The sequence below is a fragment of the Crinia signifera genome, chromosome 7 (genome assembly GCF_055691185.1).
Source record: "Crinia signifera chromosome 7, ASM5569118v1, whole genome shotgun sequence".
NCBI lineage: Eukaryota > Metazoa > Chordata > Amphibia > Anura > Myobatrachidae > Crinia > Crinia signifera.
Genome location: NC_139223.1, coordinates 37366721 through 37387393, shown reverse-complemented (window position 1 = coordinate 37387393; position 20673 = coordinate 37366721). Strand labels below are relative to the sequence as shown.

The window sequence follows — 20673 nt, the reverse complement described above, 5'->3', positions numbered from 1 at the left end:
TCATTATACAAATGCAAAGGCGTTGAATTCAAAGATGCATTTAGGTTTGTGGCTTCTGGGTATATAAGAATGAGACATGCATGTGAAGTATATAGTGAAAGACCCTCTAGCACTACTACAAGCTACATGTTCCGGAGAACCCCCCCCCACCCCACCCCGAATGGACATTATGTGAAGCAGTGACATTCAGCTTGCTGTAACTTTTTAGAGAATGCAGAGATATAAACCGGCAATAGAATTTGATGCTTATCTAAGAAGAAGGGAAAGACTCCAAGTTAAGCTATTCTCTGCACAGCACTGGATCTTGGGGACTTCTTCTTTCTTTGTACATTTGTTATAAAAGGAGAAGCGGCAAGCTGAATGCTGCTGTAAAGAGGAGTCAGAAGAACATGCAGAGATCAATGTTATAGACTGCTCTAGCACTACAGAACATGCTCACTGCCAGGAGAGAGGTTCCCCATGCGGCAGTGGACAGGTTTATTCGGATAAGAAGGAAGCCTTGAAGGTACCTGTAACACGTATCCGTCCCTGGCACTGTGTTGCTGATTCAAAGCTTCTTTCAGTCGTTGTTGCAGTGCGAGATTTTCGGCCAAGAGGTCGGACACTTCCTTCTGACTCTGCTCAAGCTGGACAATGGTGGGACAGCAGAAAACACAGAACGTGAGACTATCTCTAGAACATTATACATAGCACTACCTATTTCTGGGTTATGTGACCGAAGCTAGTACAGTTGATTTTTAAAAAATTTTTACCTGCTTCTCCAAGAGGGTGGTTATGTCTTCTGTGGGGTGTTTGGGAGAGGTACTGGACAAAGGCAAGGGAGCGATGGGTATCTGCTTCTCCTCCCTTAGAGGGGTAGTTTCCACTTGTTGCCAGCGCTGCTCAATCTCCACTTGAACATTTGGCCTGAACTCAGTGGAATCGGATGACGCCGGTCCCTTGTCCACCTCCATGCAGGAAGCTTCATCTCCTGCAGACTCCTCCACAGAATCCGAGCTCTCAAACCGTTTCCTGCGTTCTTCTCTCCTGCGAGCTCGTTCTCTTTCCAGCTCCCCTAGATCAGACTTGGAGTCGGTGGCGTCATAGGATATGGTCTTCATGGCCTCAACTGCCTGTGCTCTTTCCTGTGCCAGCGCTTGCTGAATAGGGCGGAACTCTGCCCAGTCAAAGGTTTTGGAACGCCCTTCTCTTCTGCGCTCCCGGGCCCGGCTCCTCTTCTGCTCGCCATCTGCATCTGAGTGTTCAGAGTCCTGCTTTTCGCTTGGCATGGAGCTGGAGACATAGGAGGACGGAGTTTTGCTCTTCTCCTCGGGCAGAGAGCTGGGTAACACAAAACAAACACACATGGTCAGTACATGGGTCTCACTAAACCACAGCCATCGTGCCACCAACTCAGGAAGCCTCACGCATGAGGACAGTGCAAGGAAGGAGTAGCAGGCAGCTAAGGTTTCCAGGTCTACAGCAGAATGATACATATAGGATAGGAGACAAAGGACCAATCCAAAGGAAGGAACAGAAGGTTAATATTAAACTCACAATAAAAGGTGTAATAAGAGGTCGGGCCACAGAAAAGACCAGGTGTGTGGGAAGTGCACAAAACAAAATCTACGATTATGTCCCTGAAAATAAATCAATCATTCTCAAGTTCTCTTATAATGGAGGTTCTGAACAGTGTTACCCTGGTCAGGATTCCCACCTTCGGGGTGCTGGCATCGGTGTCTTGACCACCGATCGTCCTCTTTCTGCATGCCACAAGTACATAAGCTTGTAGCAGGAGTGTCTAAATTATAATAATCAGTACAGACTGCCCTCTGCCGAGATGGTGCAGCAACTAGCCGACTCTACTGAAGTGGGTGGACTTGGAGAGGCCCAGGGCACCACGCAGGGAAGAGTGTTATACACAAGGGCCTGACACACTGCGTCAGGTCCTTGTACACTACAGTACTGTAACACACACAGCCCGCACTGCACTGCATCAGGCCTTTGTACACTACAGTACTGTAACACACAGCCTGCACTGCACTGCGTCAGGTCCTTGTACACTACAGTACTGTAACACACACAGCCTGCACTGTGTCAGGTCCTTGTACACTACAGTACTGTAACACACACAGCCTGCACTGTGTCAGGTCCTTGTACACTACAGTACTGTAACACACACAGTCGGCACTGCGTCAGGTCCTTGCCGGGCATGCATATAGAATCTATATATAGATTCATGCAATGAAATGAAATTCCTTGGGGTAAAGGACGGTCTCGCTGCCGAGACACAGACGGGCATGCATAGAGATCCATATGCATGCCCGGCTGTGTCTCGGCAGCGCGACTGTCCATTGCCCCCAGGAATTAAATTTTTACCCCATTTGGGGTAATTTTCCCCTGTTCCCTGACGTACACCATGTTGTGTGACTTCTGTATATCATCTTCAATCAAGATAACCAAAGGCCAATCAGAATCTCTCTGTTAAACCAGTAGCTGACATGTCTCCAGCTATACACAACAATGACGTACAGTGAGGCTCGCTCCGGTGACCACAAACTAAATAGCACATTTATGAATGAAAGCATTATTCGTTTAGCTGCAGTATACATTTCGGTTTAGGAACAAGGACTATAAATCACCCTACAGTGGCATCCTGTAGAGCTGGGTGACTTCCTCTTCAACCATGATGATGGGCTTTTGACCAGGTCTAGTATATTGTTTGCAATAAATTGGCTCAGTTTGATCCCATCATTGCATTAATACACACACACACACACTCACAATGACACCTTGATGCACAGAATACTTGCGTACACTGGGAGTCATGGTCAGCCCAGGTTTACGAAAATTTCCAACAACACTATCAGTGGGGTATCAGGTAATTTAAGGCCAAAGAACTGTATGAGAACAGAGGTTATATGGTAGGGTGCACATTTCCCATTAGGGGGGGTCTGTGGGTTGTGCTACAGATAGTAAAATGGGTGAATTGTTTGTGATATTATTTAGCGTCAGAAATAACATAACAGAAATATTAGAGGAAAGGCTTTTGTACCATGAGGGGAAATATCAACCAATGAGTGTGTTGGGATCTAAACCCTAATGCTGCAAGTTATGTCGCGTCCCCCGCAGATCACTCCCTCGTTAGCCTCTACTCGTCTCATCTGCGCTAATGTTACTAGAACTTAGGCATACGGCAGCCCTCAGCCATGACTCCTGTACATTAAATATGCTAAGGATGTGTGTGTGTGTATGTATGTCTCTGTGTGGATGTGTGCGTGTGTGGGGGGGGGGGGGGGGGGGTTGTGTGCATATATTAGAGAATACATGTAAATGAATGCAAGTGTCGCATACACACATTGGAGGTGTACATTTTGGGGCTAAAACAAAAATTGGTACTCTTTACCTAGAACGGCGCCGCCGATCAAAATCGTGGTCATCGCGGGTAAAAATCGCGGTGATCGCGGTAATCGCGGGCATCGCGGGTAAAATTGGATGGTCGCGATGCCCGCGATTACCGCGATTTTCCCATAGGGAACAATGTTAAAAAGCCTGATTGACCGCGATTTTACACTTAAATGCCTCAATGGACCCGATTTTGGCATATAAATCAATGTAAAATGGGCCACACAGCCCAAATAGGGCCAATGAACCGTTAAATGTCCCCCCAAATTTTTAACGCCACCCCACGATCCACGCCAACCCGAAGCGTGGCGAGCGCAGCGAGCCCGCGAGGGGCGGCGGTACGCGTCCTCCGACCTTTTCATGCCCTACTATCCACGTCGGCGTGGTGTGAGAATATAATAGTGTGGCGAGCGCAGCGAGCCACCGAGCCCGAAGCGTGGCGAGCGCAGCGAGCCCCGCGAGGGGACGCGGATACCTTCACAGGTAGACGCGTCCCCTCGCGGGCTTCACAGGTGTCCGGGTCGCCACGGACACCTGTGAAGCCCGCAAGGGGACGTGTATAACTGTGAAGGTATCCGCGTCCGCTCGCCACGCTTCGGGCTCGGTGGCTCGCTGCGCTCGCCACACTATTATATTCTCACACCACGCCGACGTGGATAGTAGGGCATGAAAAGGTCGGAGGACGCGTACCGCCGCCCCTCGCGGGCTCGCTGCGCTCGCCACGCTTCGGGTTGGCGTGGATCGTGGGGTGGCGTTAAAAATTTGGGGGGACATTTAAGGGTTAATGGGCTCTGTGGCCCATTTAACACTGATTCCTATGGCCAAATCGGGTTGATTGAGCCATTTAACACTAAAATCGGGTCCATCGCGACTTTTAACATTGTTCCCTATGGGAAATCGTGAGCATCGCGTCGCGGGCATCGCGGGTGCATTTATGTGCGGCCGCGACGCGACCGACACGATTTCCCTGTTTAACATTGGTTTCAATGGGAAATCGCGGGCATCGCGTCGGTCGCGTCGCGGCCATACATTAATGTACCCGCGATGCCCGCGACGGGCGCCGCACTAAGTAAAGAGTACCCAAAAATTAAATGTAGCCCAGCAATTCCACCATCTGCTGACTTACTTACAAAGACAGGCCTTATGTATTCTGAAGTGATATGCTGCATTCTCCTGACAAGTGTTTGAGACATCAAAATGGCCGCCTCCAAATGCGTGCAGGCAACAAGTGCACTTTACAGCTTTAACCAAGTTTAATGAAAATGTCTCTGATTCTGTGCATGGTTTATAAAGCTCTACGTGGCGCATGCTTTCCTGGGCACCTCTATACGTAGCACCCAACAATGGCGCTGCAATGGAAGACTTAAGAACATACTTCATGCATGTCTGTCAGTGACAGGCAAGTAGCCAAACTCCGGATAGGTCAGCCGATAGTAATCCGATGCCTGCACTGTGTTCCAGCATGACGAAGGCAGAGGAGGTAGATTATTGCCATGCCAGGATGTAATGGCATCGCATACAGGCAGCAAGCATGTATCTAGGCCCATTGGATATTTTACAGCTTGACATCAGTGTCTCTTCATGTCTCTAAAAGCACACCACTGGAGGCGACCATTTTGTGGGCATAACCACTGTTCATGGGAATGTGGCCTGACAAGAAGCCAGCGCAGTGTGGCTCGGAGAGTATCTGTTCATCCCACAAAATGGCTGCCTCTACCGTGCAGGTGACAGATGCACGTGGGGCGGGAAAAAGCTCATTGGAAAGAAGCCCTGAGACATCAGAAGCAAAAGCATGCAGTGAACCACAACGAATACAAACCACAAGACGTTAATACAGGAGAGAACACAGCTTTCCAACCTGGGCTTCAGCACAGAAAGTTTCAGAGAGAAGCTTTTCCTGGGGTTTGCATGGAAATTAAAGAGATGGCGGAATGAGAACAGGAAGAAGGGCCGGAAGGAGGAGGCGGGATCTGGGACATGGAAGAAGCGGGAACTTTATTTATACAGAGTGTGAAAGAGATGGTGATCCCCAGGTCTGTGACAGGGGCATATTATAAGTGGCTCTCACCTGGTGACGTCAGGGGCTGTGTTGGGTCGTACATGCTTCATAATGGTCTGTATCCAGTTCCTGCGGATCCCCGAGGTCATTGCGGACAGGGTGAACTCGCCTTCCTTTGTCTGAACAAAGTAGAGTTCTCGTTAGAATGAACTACACCTTGCGGACTTAATAACCGCCTCTTGGCATGTTCTTTTAGGAACGTAATAAAGTGCAGTGTGAGACCTCAGCCAGACATTACTGGTTTTACTGATGTACAGTAACCGTGCAATGTTTATGCCTACCATAACAGGTATATACAGTATGTGTTTCATTGAATCAGCCTTTAAATCCATAGGGTAAACATACACTGCACTGCCCGGATGGTAACTGCTTACGTATGTGCGCCTGCATTATTATGTGCTGGGTTTGAATTTCGGAAAATGGGAGGGGCTATGGAAAGGTACAGCCCACTAGCTAGCCCACCAACCTTAAAATTTGAATCTGGCGCTCCCATCGATTCCACTTAACCCCTTCCCTAAACGTGACACCCACAAGCTATCACAAGGGTACAGGATATCTTACATGGATCTGGAACCCATAATTTCTCTGGACTGGAAACTCTGTGACATCATAGCAGGTGGACAGATCGATTTCCCCATCAAGGTCAGCGGCCTGGGGCAGTTATAGACAAAAGGAAAAGACTTCAAGCAGCTGGGTGGGAGTACGGGACTAAGAGCAGACTCTGCCAAGTGTTCACTCACCTCCTCTGCCACCGAATCTCGGTAATATCTCAAATTCTGGTCCGTCAGGACAAACCAATGCTTCTTCCACTAGAAGACACAATACAAATCGGTGATTATTCCTAATGCTCTAGAGAACACTCCTCTTACAATGCATTCTCTCCCATACATAATGGCTGCTGTGATTGGCTGCTGAATGTGTGTCAGTGAGTTTTAGAACAAAAACAAAAAAATTATTCTATTTGTTAAAACTTCTCCTTAAAGGTCAGACAACTCCCAAATCTTTGCATTGTGTGTCTCCAATCAGGCAGAGTAGAATGGCAAGATCCTGGACCAATAGTATAGCATTGGCCTGTATAGGTTGTCAGCGAGTGTTAAAAAAGCATTTTTGCTGGGCCAGCAAAAATTTTAAAAAATTGGACGTGCTGTGCTGCATCTATTGGCCAGCAAGTGGCAGAACAGGAACGTTCCCAGATTTACAGTGTACACACAGAATAGACCACATGGCTACCTGTTGTGATGGATCACCGACTGTATGAACTAGTAGAAAAGTACTTCGCTTCCTAGATGGTAAAGTACGGCCCTTTATTATGTAGGGATGCAATGTAACATTACAATCAATCACTGGCCTGCACAAGAGCATTGCACCCAGTATTGGCCTAATACTGTATGTAGGTCATGCCTGAGATAGAACCTGAGGTGGTGTTGCATGTGCAATGCAATGGGGCAATTAGGAACTAAGGGGCACAGCGGGGTCCAGACCAGAAATGTGTTCTCCCTTTCGCGAGTTGCCTGACCATTTCCGCAGGATTCAAATGACCAGCGAGAAGCCGACAGTGCGATCTTGTGACGTCGGATCATGGGGGGTGGTCTCAGGAAGGATGACTGGGCGGGAGAGCAGTATTACGGCACTGAGAGGTAAATGTATTAAACCTGGTGAAGTGATAAAGTGAAAGGTTAAAACGCACCAGCCAATCAGCTCCTAACTTCCAAGTTACAGGCTGGGTTTGAAAAAATTACAGTTCAAAGCCGATTGGCTAGGGCAATATCCACTTTATCACTTCACCAGGCTGAACACATCTGCCCCAGAATGTGGTGTGCGTTCGACATCCATCTGTGCATCTCTCGGGAGGAGGCTGCAGGATCATGGGAGAGATGTGGGCAGGACTTGGTGGCTCCATGCCTGGCTGGGTTGCCTTCGTGGATGCAGGAGACGTATGCAGCATGACCATAAAAAGGGCCAGACTGTGGGCTTCTATCCTCGTCACCATCTTCCCCCCACTGTCACCCTCTGCCTCGCACTTGCTAGTACGTGTTACACTACTGGCATATTAGGAACTTTGTACTAGGCTGGGGGGGCCAAGCATTTTTTTTGCACCTGGGCAGGTGCCATTACGGTGCCATCGTCTTTACAATTTACCAAAATAGAAGTTTTCTTAAATATGGGATGTTGCGATGGGCAACCAATAGAATTCTATTTATGATCTTCTAAAAGGTGCTAAATAAAGAAGTTGATTCTGATTGGTTGCCCATATAGCAACATCCCATGTGAAAGACCACTCCCATCTTAGTAAATATATGGTGTCCCACAAATCCCCTCCCTGTATTATTTTTGCTCCACCTGAGCAAGACCGTTTGGTTCTAGTGGTCAGGCAAATCTCAACGCAAAACGCTCTCGATGGCTGGTATTTAGTGGAGCAGAGCAGTCAGTGATTTTGTGGTTGAGCGTATACGGCCTCTTGTTTATGATTCATGGAAATGTGAGGCCTGTAGAGGCTGTAATATTGTCAGGTCTCACTAAGTTACGTGTGCCGGGACGCCTTGGATTATCATACGTGCCACCCTGGAGACCAGCCTGGCAGCGAGACACACACTGCGGACAATGCTGAGAAAGAGAAGCACCTCCATTGTCTAATGACTTCCCCCAACAATGCAACAGAGAGAAAAGTTCACAGCAGGATTGTACCTCACGGTGTTGCTGAACAAGGAAGCAGTAGAGGAGGTCCGCCCCCTCACAGAAATAGAGACCTGCCTGTATTACCAGCTCCCAGCCCCTGCTAAATCCATCTCCGAGTGTCTGCTCATGCTGTAACAGTACCCCGAGCGATTCTCTTCCTCCCCGGCTCCCAGTATCCCGCAGTCCCAGGGGGGGCCGCAGCTGGCAGCTGTAATAAGGTCATGATGTAACCAGCCCCCTCCCCTCCCTGCCTCTGCTTGCACACACACACACATACAGTGTCTGCATAACTTCCAGCTCACATCACAACAAGCACAACCTCAGGCTCCCTGTTCCTTGCCGAGCATGCTGTCTGCACTGAGGAAGCCACACAGGCAGAACACATTATGCTGGGTACGTGACCCCTGTGTGGTAGGAAGAGCCACGGTCACAGGTCAGACTGTACACCTGCTGCTGCAGGGGCTGGAGAGAGGGTTCCTGCTCATTTACCAGTCACATAAGAACAATATACATATATAATATATGTTGCATCCTGACCATTATCACTATTCACGTCCTTGTCCTGTAACAAGACAGAATGGGTGCAAAGTGCGAATGAACAGGAATAAAAGCGGTTAGGCACCGTTCTCCTGCAGGTACTCTTGTGGCCAAATGCAAGACGAGATGACCTACATAGAACAAGCTAGAAACTTTCCCTTAACTCTATACAGACCCTCCTGCCCATATCTCACCCAACTGCGGGGAACGCAAAGTGGGGATACGTAATAGCTGCACCCAGGGATAGTTATGTACAGGTTTGGTACACACAATTCTTATTTCCCAAGATGCACAGCGTCTTCCATTATACGGCTATAGCATCTCTGCGTTACAATGGCGGCCTCATGTACGATCATATGATTTTGGCGCTCGGTACTAACAGTACCCCACTTATCAGCTGCTACGTCATGATATCTAACTGCAAGTGTCAGTATGCTGTGCGCTGTTCAGGCCTACAGGGCATGCTGGGACTAGTAGTTACACACACTGTCCGCCTGCCTCCGCTCTGTATATTACCCAAAGGCCCATTTTCAACTTTTTATGGTTTGTTATTAGAAATCACCAAAAGTGAGTGTTGGCAAAATCAGGCACAAGGGGCTGGAACTGCATTTTACCCAACCCACGAGCACCCCCTCCCTCCCTCCCAGGTCATGCCCTTAATAAGGGACACATATGAATTACACAGGTTTCCAGGTCAGGGACGCACGGATTATGCAGTTTCTTGGACTGATTAAAACTGGGTGAAATGGGGCAAAGTCCGACAGCCATGGAACCTGTGTAATGAATGTATGTTCCTTTTTAAACAGGATAATCTGCCAACTATGTATAACCAGCATTGTCACTTTGTGCAAACATGACTCACCTGCCCATCCTGGTACTGTTTGGTCAACCAGCCTTTCTTGAAATTCAAAAGGTCGGGCTGCAGATAGAATGAGAATATAATAAGCGTACATACAGTAACACAGAACATTACCCATCAGCCCCCAAGGCTCATTTCTGATTGGCGTTACAAGCACAAGAGAAGCATTCTTTCAGCTATGTTCACATAAAAACAATACTATATATACACAGTAAATAAGAAGATGCTTTGTTAATGATGTTCCTGGGCAGGTTTATAGATCATCAGTACTGCTAAAATGTGAAAGTGAAGTTGCAGCCCAGGGTCGGGGGGGGGGAGTGCATGGGTTCTAATGACAACAGGGTGAGCAGACAAACCTTCTTTCCGTCATCCAGCTTCATTGCCGGAGCCTGCTCACGTACTTATCTGTCCGTACAAGTGTCACCTCAGCCTCTTATACACTGGGGCCCGGTCACGTGACCAGTCACCAGAATAACTCCTGCTCCCAAACATACAGAAATACACTAAGGATAAATGAGGAGGGGGAACGGGGTCAATGCTAAAATAATTTATCTGCTCCATCCGTTAACCCTCGGAACTGTATCGCTTAGACTCGGGTTTACAATTTAAATAAAGACAAGCCCGAATGCACAGACGTTTCCAAGGGCGCCTGTGTGCACGGCAGCTATTTGTGAAGCAGGGACTGAGCTCGGCATGCCACGCATATCTCTGCATAAAGCAAAGAGACCCAACCACTCCGTGCCCCTTCCACCGACGACACGGGCATTCCATATGACAGCTGTGCCCATGCTTTATGGAGTAAAGGAGACAATGCAGCGAGTGGACCAAGTGTCATGTGACCCGAGCCTTGTCCCACTGTCTCACCGTCATCGAAGACTCTGTGGAACGGCGATCCAGGGACCTGGCCCTTCGGTATTGGGACATAGTGGAGACCGATACATCAGGAATAGAGGCCATCCCTGTCTCATCCTGTGAATAGAGAGCCAAAGAGGTAAAACGACGACTTATTGCAGTGGAAATATAAGAGTAGAAGAGACAAAGAACCTTATTCTAGTTCACATTGACAACATCCTTCTTAGATGGACAAAACCATGTGCACTGCAGGTGGGGCAGATGTTACTTGTGCAGAGAGAGTTAGATTTAGGTGGGGTTTTACTTCAAAGTGAGATCTATATTGCAGTGTACAAATACAGCAGCCAGTATTTACCCTGCACAGAAACAAAATAACTCACCCAAATCTAATTCTCTCTGCACATGTTACATCTGCCCCCCTGCAGTGCACATGGTTTTGTCCATCTAAGAAGGATTTTGTCAGAAAGAGTGAACTAGAATAAGGCCCAAAGGCCTGACAATGATTGCAAGTACTACGTGTCTATCTGCCCATACTGGCTAGATTGCACTTCCTCCAGCACGTCGGTCGGACAATGGTCCTTACACCTAATCCTATGTAAAAGGAAACACAGGAGCCTGTTGGCAACATCGCACACGATGCAACCTAATGATGGATTGCTACAACCAATAAGAAGGATGCGCAATGCTTTTCAACACCAACATTGAGAGAAAAATATTGCTGCATTCCAAATTCCGGTACTTATGTATTATCTGGGCTCCCATGTTAAATGCACCCAATTTTTTCATACCCCTACTATCCAACTACGCATGGAGTTGATTTTATATAGTGTGGCGAGCGCAGCGAGCCCCGGCAGGGGACGCGGTCTCATAAGAAAAACGGGAGCCCAGATATTACATAAGTACCCAAATTCCTCTTGTACCCCATGGTGAGACTTAAGGCCCATACACACTGGACGACTGAGCTGAAAGCAGCCGCTCTTCTGAGCTGCTTTCAGTTTGAAAGCCGCCCCGTGTGTGTAGCGATGTGCAGTGATGCACGCACCCACATCATCGCTGCTCGGCTTTCCATAGTGTCCTGCTACGGAAGGTCATCTACCCCCAGGAACATCGCTAAATGGGCAAACAAACGATTAGCGTGTACGGACCTTTATGCAGGCTGTATTCGCAGAGGGACACCGCACCTATGCTTGTTGCGGAGGAGGAAAATTAAAATGGCATCCACTGGCTACACTTCAACAGCAAGCTTTGCTTATGGACATGCCCTGCTGATTACCTTCATAAATGTCCTACCAGTATAAACCAATCAGGTTCTACAAATATCTATCAAGAGTAGCGTTGTTTCCAAGGACCACAATGACAGTTCTACTCTGCATGGAGAAAAGCGCAAAGACATGAAGAACGGCAAAGTATCATTTTGTCTCCATGGTATGAAGAAGATTCAGCTCCAAAAGCTAGAGGCACGTGGTACGGGAGAACGCACCTGTGTCACTTCAGCAATGGTTCTGCTAGACCCATCATGCTTTGCCATTAAGAAACTATAAAACTATGGCAAAGCATGCTGGGATGTGTAGTTTCTCAAAAGCTGGAGGGCCACAGTTCGGCCATGCCTGTGATAGGCTGTATTGTTCTTGTTGGAAGAACTAGTAGTCAGTTGCGGTGGAAGGACAGAACGTCATCATCAGGTGCACAGGGAGGCAGTGAAGGAGATTGGCAAAAAGAAGAACGTTGCAAATTGCCCATCAAGTGCTAATGCAACATGCTCCGTCCTGCAACCGCAGCAGAGAAGGAAACACCGGGACTGTGATAAACGGGTGAGGAAACACTGGGATTGCAATAAACGGCTGCGGAAACACCGGGACTGTGATAAACGGGTGCAGAAACACACATTTATTTCTGCTTATAAATCACAGGCATCACCACCCTACCGGAAGGTATGTGGTCGATAGGTTAACGGTAATTAGGTCGACAGTCAATAGGTAAACCACTACTGGTCGACATGAAAAAGGTTGACATGCTTTAGGTTGACATGATGAAAAGTTCATTATGAGTTTTTCACATTTTTTCCACCCCAAAAAAGTGTTTTTTCATACTGGGCATAGGTGGGCATAGAGTGAGATTATAATAGGTGTGCCGAGCGTATCGAGGTACCGGGCCCAGAGCATGGCGAGTAAAGGTGCCACACTTATATGGTGTCTAGGTCTACTTGTGACGACAAAGTCATACAAAAATAAAAACACATTGAAAACGCATGTCAGCTCATTGCTTGTGTCGACCGTTTGACCATGTCGATGTAATGCATGTTAACATTTTTCATGTGTCGATCAGTAGTGGTCAACCTATTGACTACCAACTTAATTACGGTCGACCCCATGACCCAAACCCAAGGGGAAAGACCTGCTTTTCTCTAACAGTAAAACATTATTGGAGGGTGAGGTCTTCTCTCTCTGCCTTTACCGCAGTCAATCTAGAAAGGTGGTTACCCGTTTCCTGGGGAAGGCGCGCTTCTCGCTGCGGCCCTGCCGGGCCTCACTGCTGGAAGCTGCGGAAGCGCTAGTCTCCATCTGTTCCGCCTTCTCAATATCCAGAGCTTCAAACTTCTCGATGACCAGAGAGCGCCTGAGACACAGAACGAGGGAGGAAAGTGGGAACGGAGCCAAGACCACAGGGAAAATACATACAGCAGGTATAACAAAGATCCCCGCTCCTACTCGTCACCATTCCCAGAGAGCAAGCGTAATAAAGCAACTGCAACGCCAACAAATAAAACGTGGTCATGTACAAGGGAGCCACTTTCACCGACACGCTCACTACAGTCCCATAACACACCCTCATGACCACTTTTCACTTTTTTTGTGCGTGTTTACTCCAGGAAACCACCATCGATTAATCGCTCGATTTCTGATACCATCGGACCCGCACGCCTATGTAAATACACATATGGGCTGTAGGAGGGGTTTCTGAATTAAAGAATCGCTGAACTAAGCAAACACCGAAACAGCATGCTTGTGTGCACCTATGAATCAGACCCTTAGAGGTAAGCTCAGTGAGGGAACGTCTGGATGGATCTGGGCATTATTTTATACCGAACGCCATGTTTTCACCTGCCCTGGTATGTCTTCCTGCATGGATTAACTAAATCAACTAACCGCAGGTAACACAATGCTCGAGTAAACTTCCCCTCTGTGTTGATGACAAATGGTTTTATTGGTTGGTGTTGCTAGCATTTTAAAAACACCATAAATGTGCTCATCCATCACCTTTAATGTATTTGTGGTAGCAATAAAAAAAACACTTTATGAGGCGGATCGGTTGTTTGACTCTATGTTAATAGTTTCCACAAACATTGCATTATAAGCCAATATCATATACTGCACATAAACCTATAAATTACATACTGAGTAAATAGAAGCATGATAAAACAACTAGCTTTACTAAGAAAAGAAACATACTACTTATTTGTAAAATTGCCAGCAGCAAACAGTAACGGGCCCCAACATAACGAACGGGACTGGTTAACTGCTTTTAAAACGTCACTTGTAAGGGATGCGACTTAAAAGAACCAATCACAAGCCACAATCGTTTGACCGCAGTTTGTGATTGGTGGTAGCTGGCTCACACCCATCACACCCAGTGTTCAGCTGGGGTTATAAGAAACTGAGGAGCCTCAGGAAAGCAGAATGAAGCAGCCCCCTGCATGACTATGGCTGCCTCCATTGTCGGTACGGCAAGGATATGGCAGCCTTCACTACCACCCCGTACAATACAGTCTGCTCCAAATAAAGCTCAATAGACGAAAAGACAAAAGTGCAAAGTTGTAACTTCAAACAACATTATCTAAGGTCAGCTCAGGGGTGGTTTCAATTTAGGATTTAGGGAACCACTTCAAAGAAGGACTTTTTGAAGAAGAAAAAATAAATTGTGAAAGTGTTTCCGTTTATAGCGAGCACCGTTGGACTCTTTGAAGGAGAAATCTGTTCCGACAATGATTCGGTCATCCGTACTTAACGAGACCCCAACTTATGACTATTTTTGTGGAGAAGTCCATAAAGAGATGTGTGAGTTTTGCAGGTCAGCGCCAAGTCCAGATATAACTGTACAGTGCCCCCCCCCCCGCCACCCTAAGTAATCAGCAGTTATACACACACATATGCAGCGGGGGATTTTTGGCAGTTGTTCCGAGTTAACAAGATCACAAGGTAAGTTCAGTCAAGCATCTGCCTCTTCTCTGCAAACGTTTTGATCTTGTACAGTTATGAGCCAATAAATAACGTCTGCTCCTGGGCTCCGGAGCCACTTATTAAACAATTGCAAATTCTCTGTGGGGGAAAAAGCTGCGTTTTACGAAACACTGGGCAGACGGACGTACAATATGGGCAGCGAAGAGCGTCATGGAGCAACATATATTTTTATTCCAGAGAGAAAGGATTCTGCGGTATGAAGGGAGGCCACCGACGTAGTGTTTCGCCTTCCCCCCATTCAAGTCAGCTGACCGGCCTACGCATTCACATAATGGCTGCTGGGCTTTTTGTTGCACTTGATCAAAAGAACTGCCATGCCAATTGAATCATAATCTTATCTTTTGAATTACATCAATCTTGGTTTTATTTGGTCTAGAACACTGGCTTATGACATCGCCAGGTTTATGGTCCATTTGGGACAGTGTTATTCATTAGGACATGATAAAATCCTTCATTAAGGTATTTTCTTCAGCTTTAAGAAAGGAGTTCAAGTTACAAAACAGTTCATTTTTGTCTTTTCGTTATTAATTGAATGCACTGTGAAATATACATCAGAAATATCGGAACAGAATTTGATCTTCAACTATTAAATTATCCAATGACATTTAATAACACAAAGCAAACATGCATGTACTGTCACCATAGCAACCAATGTGTATGACTTGCTAGCATCAAGCAATATTGCTGCAAACCTATAGGTACTGATAATTTCAAGTTGCCCGGATTTTTGGCGCATACGGAGCAAGGATGACTGAATAGTCAGTTATAGATCAACTGGATCACAACAGTCACCAATGTGATCCAATCACGTCACACCTAAACTGGAAAAGTTATGATCCGTTCAATATTGCCGAAACGTGTGCCGCCATATTCGGAACGAATCAAGTCTCTTGGTGCTCAGGCCACGTCAGCCCAAAAACAGCCAACGGTCATCCAACTAAATAGGGGAAGGCAATCTAACAGGTTGCTATGGGTTACAGCACATGTACTCTTTGTACCATGGTGTTAAATAAACTTATTACCAAAACCCATTACCACAGGTTAAGTTTCAAATAGCTTTGTCAAACAGGCAAACTTTATTGCCAGTATCCCAGACAGACAAAGGCGTTACAAATCAGAGTGAGTCAGCAGAAGAGACAGCAGATATTCGGAGGGGAAGAGAAAAATAAAATAAAATAAATAAAGGAAAAAAAAACAACAACAACTTGTTTTTCCTAGGACAGAAAGTCACATCTCTTGTCTCATATACTCGGACACTAAGACGAGATGGCAGCGAAGCGGGCTCAGAAAAGATGGCCACCTCGCACAGCAGCACAGCAGGAGGAGGAGGTGAAGAGCAACAAGACCTGGAAACAGAAAGAAGGCTGGAAAATGAGTGTACTATACCAGGAAAATAAGGGGGTAAAACAAAAATCAATAAAACATCAAATTATCAGTGAAATCATCAATCAAAAAGGGGTCATCATGAATAAATCATCAAAACACATTTAACGAATATTATTGGCAGAGATGATCGTTATTAGTCAGGTCGCTGTCATTACATTAGACAGCGGTCAAAGTTGCAGCGGATTTATATCACCTGTCTTGCTGAGAGACATCAGACTAGGGGTGTACACCAAGTCACAGCGCAGGCAATCGTTTTGTGGGCGGAACTCATGAGGTTCGATCAGCCAATCAACTCTCTAGGAACCAAAGAGGCACGGTTTGTCTTAAGCCTCTATGTTGCCACGAGTCCTTAATGAGCTGGTAGGCCAACTGCTCGTATGGTCCTCCAAAATGGCCACCTTCGCTGTGAGCAGGTGATTTGTTCCATTAGAGAAGTCTAAAGCAGAAAATGTCATCTTTTTCCATGCCAGGCAAACAGTACAGGGCAAAAAAATTGCTTAAAATAAAATAAATGTATGACAGATGCTTGGCATCGGTGGTCACAAAGCATGATGGGAAAGCAATGAGACCACTGCATCATTTTGATTGGGTGAGTAATTGAGCGCCGTCATAACAGAGACAGATTGTACAGCCACATTTAATCAATGATCTCTTGTAGCTCAAGTACATTTAGAGCATTCAGCAAGTGCTCGGAGGCGTAGACGTCTGACTAAGATGTATACGCCAGAGGAGTTTTGCTGATGTATTTTTGTATATTTACTGTATTTTACTGTAAATTTGAAACGTCTGGCACGGAAAAGACCCAGAAGAGAAACCGTTAATAAAGCAGACGGTGGAAGATACGGTAAAGAGCAGAGGACGTGTAACGCAAATTCCTTCCCCCCGGGATACTCAGTTTGTGCTGAAACTAGTTTAGCTGAAACTAGTTTAGCTTTACAATCTCCTGCTTACAATCTATGCTTTAATAACACACTTTAGGCAAGTTGTGGTTCTTCGTTACAAAGCTAAAACTATGGCCATGCTGGGACTTGTGGTTCCACAACTCCTGGCAGGCAAATGCCATCTTCTTCTGCTCTATACCATACTCCTCCCAGCAAGAGTGTAACTACCATAGGTGCAAGGGGTGCAGCTGCTATGGGGCCCAGAGGGGAAGGGGGCCCATCTTTACTGTCTAAGTAATATGTTTTACATACATTTTTCACCATCAGTTGCTAAATAGGGGGCCCTCACAAACTTTTGCTATGGGGCCTACGAATATCTAGCTACGCCACTGCACCCTGACCCAGACAATCGGTGACCTTGCTGTGATAGGCATTATCAGCTACTGAAGGACACTGCGATGTCCTAATTAACTTGGCGCAGACATACACTTTGTCTATCCATAGGGGTACAATGGCGGCAGCATTTAGGTGGCTGACTGTCATGCAGTCTTTGTGGGTCAGCTATAGCACATCGCACTTCCTCCTGATGCCAGGCCTGGACATTAAGGAAAGGGTAAATTGCACACAGTGGGGTTGTTGACAGACAGGGGCAGGTTCCGGTTATAGAATATATCAGGCCCTGTATAAAATACTACTAGAGAACCCTAGTTGTAGAGAGTAGTCTATGGACATTACTGAACAATATACTCATTTAGTGGTGGATACACAGGATCCCATTACAGCGAGGCAGAGAATGGGGCTAGTGTACAGGTTTCCTAGATCTGCTTTAGTGATTGCAGGTGTACCCCATGAAGACACAGATTAGTATGTTACAGCGGTAACACTTACTAGGTGAGAAGCAGAGCACCAGTCACCACACCTGACACAGCAAGTGGTATACAGTAGGCAGGTAAGGTTCCAAGTGAGATCATGCTCCACAGTGATAAAACCTCCTTACCAGACTTGTTAGTGAGTTAGTTAGGTGTTCATACCTCCTTACCAGACTTGTTAGTGAGTTAGTTAGGTGTTCATACCTCCTTACCAGACTTGTTAGTGAGTTAGGTGTTCATACCTCCTTACCAGACTTGTTAGTGAGTTAGGTGTTCATACCTCCTTACCAGACTTGTTAGTGAGTTAGGTGTTCATACCTCCTTACCAGACTTGTTAGTGAGTTAGGTGTTCATACCTCCTTACCACACTGGTTAGTGGGTAAGTTAGGTGTTCATACCTCCTTACCACATTGGTCAGTGGGTTAGTTAGGTGTTCATACCTCCAGATGGGACTGGTAAGTGGGTTAGTTAGGTGTTCACTCCTCCTTACCAGACTGGTTAGTTGGTTGGTTAGTTGTTCATACCTCCTTACCAGACTGGTTAGGAGGTTAGTTAGTTGTTCATACCTCCTTACCAGACTGGTTAGTGGGTTAGTTAGGTGTTCATACCTCCAGGTGGGACTGGTTAGTAAGGTGGTGTTCATACCTCCAGATGTGAATGGTTAGTGGGTTAGTACAGTTTGTGCTCATGGACGGCAGTGGAGAGTTATTTCATGCAGTGCTGTATAACTTCAAGGACATCCTTATCCACACGTGCTGGACTCCTCATCAGCAAGTCAGGTGGCATATAGCCATGGGCATACATGGAGCTACAAACAGATCCACCTATTCTCTAAAGTCCCAGTGTCTAATTTACGTTCTGATTACGTCCAGTCATTGCTCGAAGACCCATTTAGCCCAGAAATCCACATATGGTGGACATGATCAGTGCTAAGGACATGGTTATCATAAATGGCACTAGCTGCGTTCTGCTGGATACAGCTGGGGAACAGTCTGAGATATTGGGTCTGAAGGACCCACAAACAAGAGAATGCCTGATGTAAGAATAGTCATTAGCAGGTACTAGGTCATGGACTGTCACCAGCCTGTCCACGCAGCCATCGCACTAAGCCAGGTGCAGGCAGACACCAGCCTGTCCACGCAGCCATCGCACTAAGCCAGGTGCAGGCAGAGGAGATCTAGCTGCTCGGCCCACACACCGGAAAGCCAGCGCACTGCATTTCTCCACCGCTGTTCACGGGCTGAGCGTGTGTGGCCAGCTTCAGGCTGGGAGTCATTGGTTGCCTAGCTTTGCATCTTTAGACCTTTCCTTTATGTACTCTACCTCCTACACAGAGGATCAGACAGGTTCCATTGTTATCACCTTCTGGTCTGCACTGAGCAAGTGGTCTACCTCTGTCCCACGGAAGGGGGTGGGAGGGGAGTACATAGAGGGACGATCGGCCAGAAGTGTACAACTCACTGTGGAAAACATACAGTACTTTATATTTACGGGACACAATATACTCTACAGAGCAGTTACTCATCTTACAAATATATAGATTATATATACACACATCCGAAAAGTATTCACAGCGCTTCACTTTTTCCACATTTTGTGGTGTTACAGCCTTGTTCCTAAATGGGATAAATTAATTTTTCCCCTCAAAATTCTACACACACCACCCCATAACATGACAATATGGCAAAGTATTCACTGCCTTTGCTCACACTCTGTTGATGCCCCTTTTGGCAGCAATTACAGCCTCAAGTCTTAATGAATATGATGCCACAAGCTTGGCACACCTATCTTTGGGCAGTTTCGCCCATACCTCTTTGCAGCACCTCTCAAGCTCCATCAGGTTGGATTGAATGCGTTGGTGCACGGCCATTTTCAGATCTCTCCAGAGATGTTCTATCAGATTCAAGTCTGAGCCACTCAAGGACATTCACAGAGATGTCCTGAAGCCACTCCTTTGATATCTTGGCTGTGTGCTTAGGGCCGTGGTCCTGCTGACAGATGAATCATTGCCCCAGTCTGGACAAATCATGTCCAAGCCACTGAATTTACCACAGGTGGACTCCAATTAAGCTGTAGGAACATCTCAAGAATGATCAGTGGAAACAGAAGCACCTGACCTAAATTTTGAGCTTTGTGGGATAGGTTATGAATATTATGTATATGTGATTAGGTTTTATAAAATTAGCAAAAATCTCCCAAAAACATTTTTTCGCGTTGTCAATATGGGGTGTTGTATGTAGAACATAACAAAATGTGGAAAAAGTGAAGCGCTGTGAACACTTTCTGGATGCCCATCAATACCTGCATACATGAATTCACATATCATTCTAGTTCTACAGCAGCACCCGCCCCTACACACATTTCAGTCCACAAAGCGGCTGATATTTGCTAAGATTATTTAGAATAAATCTGCGTGGAGACCTCACCTTCTCTGCTGGCCAAAAAGACGTGCCACTTCGTCCCTCCCTGGGCTCCGTGCCCGGGTTTTCTGTTCCAGCCGCCTCCGCTCTACCTGGAAGACCTCTCGGTGTGTGATTCTGCGGGCTCGGGGAACGTCGGCTAGGACGGCATATTCTCGGTTGGCAATGTGAAGAGGCCCAGGTGGCGATCTCTCAGCCTGCTGTGCTTCCTGCTGCTGGCAGTGGTTGTTACCTGGGGAAGGAAAGGGGTCTTGTTCCTGGTCGGGGGCACTGAAGACACTATACCTGCTTGGTGCTTCGGGTGTGGAAGGCGAGGGTGGGGCTTGTGGGAGCTGCTCCTCTGTCTTTAAATCTTTAGTCTTCTCTAATGAGAAATAGCCGCTTTCCACTCGAGTCTTACGCCCGCTGTCGATTCGGTCTCCATTCACCATGGTACTATCTGGAAGCCAACAGTACAGGATGCTTGTTACAGTAAAAATAGGGAGAATGTCTGAACATTGACTGGAGAATGT

General features: G+C 46.7%; 1 protein-coding gene across 9 annotated transcripts in view; it reads right to left on the bottom strand.

Moving 5' to 3' along the window:
- The window catches only part of MPRIP (myosin phosphatase Rho interacting protein), a 112879-nt gene that overhangs the window by 19219 nt on the left and 72987 nt on the right, over window positions 1-20673 (bottom strand). For 6 of the 9 annotated variants that reach the window (XR_014450718.1, XM_083152835.1, XM_083152839.1 and 3 more), the window contains exons 7-16: window positions 20447-20600; window positions 12848-12983; window positions 10380-10484; window positions 9519-9575; window positions 6184-6252; window positions 6005-6094; window positions 5453-5562; window positions 5243-5281; window positions 753-1320; window positions 510-626 (exon numbers count right to left, since the gene is read on the bottom strand). Coding sequence is in view for 8 of the 9 variants with exons in the window: in XM_083152835.1 (XP_083008961.1) it covers window positions 510-626; window positions 753-1320; window positions 5243-5281; window positions 5453-5562; window positions 6005-6094; window positions 6184-6252; window positions 9519-9575; window positions 10380-10484; window positions 12848-12983; window positions 20447-20600 (1445 nt within the window). In the remaining variant the exon portion in view is untranslated. The remainder of the gene's footprint in view (window positions 1-509; window positions 627-752; window positions 1321-5242; window positions 5282-5452; window positions 5563-6004; window positions 6095-6183; window positions 6253-9518; window positions 9576-10379; window positions 10485-12847; window positions 12984-20446; window positions 20601-20673) is intronic. The other 3 variants (XM_083152837.1, XM_083152843.1, XM_083152841.1) reach the window with 1 other exon arrangement.